A 7,383-nucleotide genomic window follows, 5' to 3' on the forward strand; every position below is an offset into this window, starting at 1 on the left:
TTTGGGCTAAAGTCACCGAAATAAAGAAAGGAAAACGAATTGAGAATAAAATTGGGCTAAAGTCATCGAAAGAAAAGAAAGGAAAACGATTTAAGGAGAGAATAAATATCGAAGGGAAGAGAAAGATCTAATGTAGATTTGAGTTCCAAAGTTCAAAGGAAAATAAAGTGAATCTTTTATGTGTTCCGAGTTGAAAGGAAAAGAAAAGAATCGGTTTACAATGAGCATTTAATAACTGGTTGAGTGCAATTTATAAATTTTCAAAAAGTTGGAGTTCGTTGACTCATTTATCTTCAAATCCCTCCAAATTGGAAAGAAGAAAATGCGCCTCATCTCCCTTCCGTTTTCTCTCTCTCTCTCTAAGAAAAACTCGGGAACATGACATTTCCTCCGCTTACTCTCAGTTCCTTTCTTTTCCACCATTAAATTAAATCAGACTCTGGAACACATAACGTTTATCTAAATGTGAGTCTGTAAAAGTAATTAAAAAAATGTTTGTTAAAAAAGAATTTATAAAACTCGGTCTACCAGATTAACAAATTTGGGCCAGCAAACCAAACTATGGCCCAAAAGATAATATACATATATTAATTTCCAGGGCATCAATTTCGTTTTCTTTTCTTTCTTTCTTCTTTCAAAGCTGCAAAAAAACCAGTAACAGAATAACTACTGTTAGTAACAATGGAACACGAAGAAGCAAAAGAACAGAAGATTACTACGAGAAAAAAGGTAGCAGTGCTGCCATGGATGAGGAATCCGGTTGACGTCACCTCCATTAACACGTGTCCACTTACTCACCTTCCATTTCTGAACCCTAGGTATTATTATTATTATTATTATGTTTATGCAATTAGGTTAACAGCTTCACAGCATTTGATTTTAATTCGTGTTGCGTATATTCTAATCCACAATTCTGGATTATTAATTGAATAACCCTAATTTGGTTTGGACAGTTAAATGTGTTTGAATTGTGATTATCTTATTCTGTTACTCTTTTTGTTTCTTTCGATTATGATTTGTATTATTATGTTTATTATTATTGTTATTAGGTTGAAAGATGCTTTGTGTAGTAATGGAATCGAATCACTGTTTCCTGTTCAACTTGCTGTTTGGCAAGAGACAATGGGGCCTGGCTGTTTCGAAAGAGATATTTGTGTCAATTCGCCGACTGGTAGTGGGAAAACCTTAGCATATGCACTGCCGATTGTACAAATGCTTTCGACTCGTGCTGTCAAATGTCTTTGTGCGTTAGTGGTGTTGCCAACTCGGGATTTAGCTTTGCAGGTTTGGTTTATTATTCCTCAATAATAAGTTAATTACATAACAAGTATCTTAACTGAATCAATAATCTATGGGGCTCTGTTCAAAAAGCTTGCGGCTCGTGGCTCGCTTGATAAAAGCTCAGATAAAACTAGCTAAAAAACTTGATTTGAAACTACGTGAGCTGAGTTGGCTCATTTTTGTAACCGAGCCAAACTCATCCTAAGCTTGCTTGGCTCACTAGCTCGGTCTTAGGCTCGTTTAACTTCAAAATCAAGCTCGAGCCTAGTTGAGTTGCCTTGTTTAATTTCGAGCTTGAACTCGAACTCACTCGGGCTTGACTCGTGCAGCCCTATAATAATGGGAGTGTTTGGTTAATCTGTCAAAGCAATTAGAATATATAGTAACCGGATTTGGATTTGAAATGAATTGGAATTTGAAGGAATTGGTTAGAGATTCAGTTTACTTTAGTTGAGCTCGTTCACAAGCGCGATAAATTGGAATTGAGATTCTAATTTCAATAAATTCTGCAACCCAAACATATCAAAAAGACGGAATTCGAATTCGTTCCATTGAACTCCACTGAATTCTGCAATCAAAACACACTTAGTGCGCGTTCGTTTCACAGAATTCGTGGGAATTCAAAGGAATTGGAATTAAAATCTCATGACATGGCGTGTTCGTTTCGTTGGAATTGGAATCTTAATTCCATTTTGGTGTGTTCGGTTGACAAGGAATTGAAATTGGAATTGGAATTCAATTCCTTCAAATTCCTTTAAACAAAGGGATTCTAAATCCTTCCATCATGTGAAGGAATTCAAGTAAATTTCATGAAATCTTCAATTGGGCGACTAACATGGTCGCGTTCGGGTCGACATTTCGGATGTGTTCACATTCAGGTCGACACTCCGAGTCTTAGCGCTTTCAGCTCAGTGCTCCGGGTTGGGTCGCCTTTGGGTCAACGCCCCGGGTCAGCTCGCATTCAGTTCGGCACCCCGCGTCAGTTTGTGTTCGGTTTGACGCCAGGGTCAGTTCGGCTCAACTCGACCCGGTCCGCCGACGCCCCGGCCATTTCTTCCAGCCCGTCCCACGCGAACACTTTGACTGTTTTGATCCGTCTCGGTTTTGTTTTTTTTGTTTTGGTAAGTTTTATCGGTTTAGTTTTGGTTTCGATTTTTAGTTCGTTTTAGTCGTTTTTTCTGGTTTCGTTTCCGTTCAGTTTTGATGTTTCGTTTTAGTTCCAAACCCGAACAAAATGGAACAAATGAAAAATAAAAATCAAAATCGAAACGAACAAAACTAAACTGGATAACCAAAACCAAACTTAAACGAAAGCGAAAACCCCGACCCAGATTACAAAAAAAAAACAACCAAAATGAAAAAAAAAAAAGCGAAACCGAACCGAAACCTAAAACATGGACCAAAACGAAACAAAGAATAGAAACTGAAATGAAACGATACCGAACTAACCAAAACGAAACAGAAAAAAAACATAAACCGAACAAAAAAAAACTAACCAAAATAAAAGTTAAACCATAACGAGTAAACCGACTAAAATGAAACAAAAAAAAAGGGAAACGAACAAAACGAAACAAAAAATTAAACCCGAACGGAAACGAAACAAAAAAAAACGACATAAACGAACCAAAAAAACCGAAACGGGCCGAAACCAAAAAAACTGAATAAAATAAGTAAAAAACGAACTTTAACCAAACATAAACCGAAAAACACATCATAAACGAACCCAAAAAAACCAAAACGGGCCGAAACCCAAGAAAATGAACAAAATAAGCAAAAAAAACGAACTTGAACCAAACAGAAACCGATAAAAACGAACAAAAAAAACCGACACGGGCAGAAACCCAAAAAACTGAACAAAATAAGCAAAAAACGAACTTGAACCAAACAGAAACCGAAAAAACAACATAAACGAATCAAAAAAACCGAAACGGGTCAAAACCCAAAAACTGAACAAAATAAGCAAAAAACGAACTTGAACCAAACAGAAACCGAAAAACAAAACCCAATAAACTAACCAACTGAAGCAAAAAAAAAACTAACCGAAATGAAACTGGAAAAAATAACGAAACAACAACAAACGAAAGCGGGTCGGGTCGTTAAAAAACGTTGTGGGTCGTTGGTAGAGTGGGCCAAAGTGATTGCCTTCGACTCATTGGCCAACCAAACACGTTAGATGGAATTGGGATTCCAATTCCATTAAATTTCATTCCTATGGGAATGTTTAAATTCCAATTTCAATTCCTATGTAAAATCCAATTCCAATTCCATTTCATTCTATGAAACGAACGTGCCCTTAAGGTTATCTTTGGAATTCAGATTTCAATTCCATTGAATTCCAACATACCAAAAACCCCTAAGGGCAATTGTGTAAAAATATCTTATGTTGTCAATTATTGTTTTGTCAACATGTATTGATAGTTTCTTATTGTAATAGAGTCTGGAATAATGTATCTGAATACTAGTAATAACTATAACTAACACAGTAACACTTATGTTATTCTTTTAAGGTTAGAGATGTTTTTGCCACAATTGCACCTGCAGTGGGATTATCGGTTGGTTTGGCGGTTGGTCAATCATCAATATCAGACGAGATCTCAATGCTAATTGAGAGACCAAAGCTAGAGTCAGGAATCTGTTACGACCCTGAATCTCATCCCGTGGAGTTGCAAAGTGCTGTAGATATATTAGTGGCTACACCTGGTCGGCTTATGGATCACATTAATAACACCAAGGGTTTTACACTCGAGCATCTTCGTTTTCTGGTAAGTTAGTTATTTAGAATTTTTGGTTAGTTATATAGTTTTTGTTTTGAAAATGATGCTGATAATGTTTGTGATTTAGGTAGTTGATGAAACAGATCGGTTGCTACGTGAATCATATCAATCATGGCTTCCTACAGTGCTTCAGTGTACCAGCTCTAGTGTTGGCGGCCTCTTTTCTCATGTTAGCAATTCACTTTCTTCTGGTTTTGGCCCATTAAGGACTATAAGGAGAGTGTAAGTGCCAGCTTTTCAGTATTAGTTTGTAATGGAGTAAATATCATACAGTTTTACTTTAACTGTGCTTAGATTTAAATAAATTGTTACAGTGGCGTTGAGAGGGGATTCAAGAGTAAACCATACCCGAGGCTTGTGAAGATGGTTCTATCTGCCACACTAACGCAAGATCCAAGCAAGCTTGCTCAACTTGACCTCCACCATCCATTGTTCTTGACAACCGGGAAGATACGTTATCAGCTTCCCGAACATTTAGCCTCCTTCAAATTGGTATGATATCATCACTAAGTAGCTATAAAGACCATAGCATTTTCTTTAACAACCTAATTAATGGCATAATGCTTGTAACAATGTCTCAGATAACCATATTATAACATATACTGTTTTTTACCAATGCACTCTTTGCTATCCTATGCAGATATGTGAACCAAAGCTGAAGCCTCTGTATTTGGTTGCCTTGTTACAAAGTTTACAAGGGGAGAAATGTATTGTTTTCACTTCATCAGTCGAGTCAACTCACAGACTATGCACTTTACTTAAGTTTTTTGGGGATTTAGGGATCAAGATCAAAGAGTATTCTGGTCATCAGCATCAAAGTGTTAGAAGGTAAAATTAATTAGTCTAACCCAATTATTGCAATCCTCCAACTTGTTTTAACACGTTTACAACTTGATTACAACCCCCTAAACCGTTTGACTTATTTAGACTTTAGATAAATGGGTCGCGTTTGAGTTAACCTGCTTAATCAAACGAGTCATGCCTAGGTTGACTTGTTTAAGTTGTTTAATTATAAGGTTGAAATGTCAACCCATTTGATCAAACGGGGGTCGACCCACTGATCTGTCTAACTCATTTATTAAAATCAATCCAATCCGTTTGACACGTTTATAACTTGATTATAACCTGCTAACTAATTTGGCTCGTTTAGACTACAAATAGTTTAAACAGCTCGTGTTCCAGTTACACGATTTTAGGTGTTTTCATGTTAAGGTTGACGTCTTTGACACAAATAACATATGGGTCGTATGCGGGTTCAAGTGACAAGTCAACCTGACAACCCGACACGATTTGACACCCTGAGACTTCATCATCACCAAGTTCAATTATTGTGACCAACTGACCATGTATATGATTTTTCAGCAAGACATTGAGGGGATTCCGAGAAGGTGGAATACAAGTAGTAGTTTCTTCTGATGCAATGACACGTGGAATGGATGTTGAAGGGGTTAGAAATGTAATTAATTACGATAAGCCTCCGTACATTAAAACATACATTCATCGTGCTGGTCGCACTGCACGAGCAGGAAATCATGGCCGCTGCTTAACTTTGTTGCATGAAGATGAGGTACTTTTTTCATATAATCAAACCTTTGACCTTTTAGTCTTGTTGAAGAAAATGAATTCATAGTGATTTCTTTTATAATTGAGTTGCATTTTTTGGTTGTTTGGTGATTATTTATCAACTTTTGTACATCTTATAGGTAAAACAATTCAAGAAACTGTTGAAGAAAGCCGACATTGATTCTTGTCCTGCATATACGCTTCCATTGGATTCTGTACAATCCCTCCGTTCGACCTATGATAATGGTAACTTTTTTAAAAAATAAATAAATATTTGAAGTACAGGATTTTTGACATTTGCGAGTCAATTATTGTGAAATAGAAATGTTGTGATTTGACTTTCTGGGCACAACTAGTGGTGTAAACGAGCTGAGCTTGAGCTCGCTTAAGCTCAAGCTTGGCTTGTTTATTATTTATATAACTATCTTACATATATTTATTTATAGTTACTTTTATATATATTTATAATTATAATTATAGTTTTTATATATAAGTATATAACATAATATACAAACATACCGTGTGTGTCTCTGTGTGTATAACATAATAGATGCTGTGTAATTATTTATATTAGATAAAATTATATAAATAATAGGCTTAGTCAAGCTTGATATGTGAAGCTTGGGCTCGGATTTGATTAAGCTCAGCTCGATTCGAGCTTTTAGTGAGCCAATTTTGGGTAGCTCATGAGCACCAACATGTAAAAGTCCACATTTTCAACCACTTTATGTTGTGTATCTACTTTTATCATTGATTCTCGAGTTTCACTTTCATGGGTATGTGTTAAAAGTCGTTATTTTACGCTAACTCAGCTTTGGAGAAACTAAAAGAGAACGTCGAAAAGGAAACATTGAAGAAGCAGAAGATCGGATTCAATTCTTCGAGCAGGAGGAAGCGCTGAATAATATTGTTGTATTTTCTCTTCTTTTTTTAATCCGAAATTTTGAATCTGTTGTAGTAACAGTTGCAGCTAATCAACTGCTTCAGTTTTGTAGTTCATAGAGAGTCAGGTGAACAGTTTTGATTGGTGTGCTACTTTACTATTGTAGGTAATATTTAATCCCGTTGGGGTTTTTTTTGCGAAACATTCCTCTGTATTTGACTCGTTTCAAAATAATTTGTTTTGACCCATGACCAAACTCGTTCATTTGGCTAGGTGGATCTGAACCACCCCACCAGGTAGAGGTGTACAAATCAGTTATTTTTGAAAACCGGTTCCGGTTTTTAACTGGTTCGGTTTTTTTGTTACAAAAAAAACCGTTTTTTTTTATCCGTGACCGGTTTAAACCGGTTTCAGAAGTAAAAAAACCTTAACCGTTACTAACCGGTTAGAACCGGTTTGTAACTGGTTTAAAAAAAACGGTTATTAAAACTGATTTTTAAAACTGGTCTGGTAACTGGATTTAAAAAAACCGGTTATTAAAACCGATTTTTAAAACCGGTCTGCAGAATAGGACTTTAAAACCGGTCTGCAGAATAGGACTTTAAATTCCAAAAAATGAACGTTCGGTGGAAAATTCGTTTATGAACCGTTTAATAAATGAGCGAACTTGAACAAGGAATTTAAAACCGGTCTGCATATTAGAAATAGGACTTTAAACAAAACGAACATTCGGTGTAAAGTTCGTTTATGTTCGTTCGTTTAATAAATGAACGAACTTGAACAAGTGGAAAGTTCGTTACCGTTCATGAACTGTTTCCTTAATGAAATAGCACAAATCTGCTCATCATCTGTTGGAGGACTTGCCTTTTGTTGGAGGACTTG

At 36.1% G+C, this 7,383-nt stretch overlaps 1 protein-coding gene across 1 annotated transcript; it reads left to right on the plus strand.

The window, feature by feature from the left end:
• The first annotated feature begins 681 nt into the window (after window positions 1–681).
• Window positions 682–6,790, plus strand: LOC143566729 (DEAD-box ATP-dependent RNA helicase 1-like). Its single transcript, XM_077053353.1, has 9 exons — window positions 682–818; window positions 1,050–1,284; window positions 3,789–4,043; window positions 4,123–4,277; window positions 4,370–4,547; window positions 4,696–4,883; window positions 5,418–5,622; window positions 5,759–5,864; window positions 6,431–6,790. Exons 1-9 carry the CDS (start codon window positions 682–684, stop codon window positions 6,517–6,519), a joined length of 1,548 nt encoding a protein of 515 aa, XP_076909468.1. The 3' UTR covers window positions 6,520–6,790.
• Window positions 6,791–7,383: the final 593 nt, after the last annotated feature.

This window comes from Bidens hawaiensis, unplaced genomic scaffold (genome assembly GCF_021521415.1).
Source record: "Bidens hawaiensis isolate Kalapana, Puna unplaced genomic scaffold, B.hawaiensis_p1.1 tig00023043_1, whole genome shotgun sequence".
NCBI lineage: Eukaryota > Viridiplantae > Streptophyta > Magnoliopsida > Asterales > Asteraceae > Bidens > Bidens hawaiensis.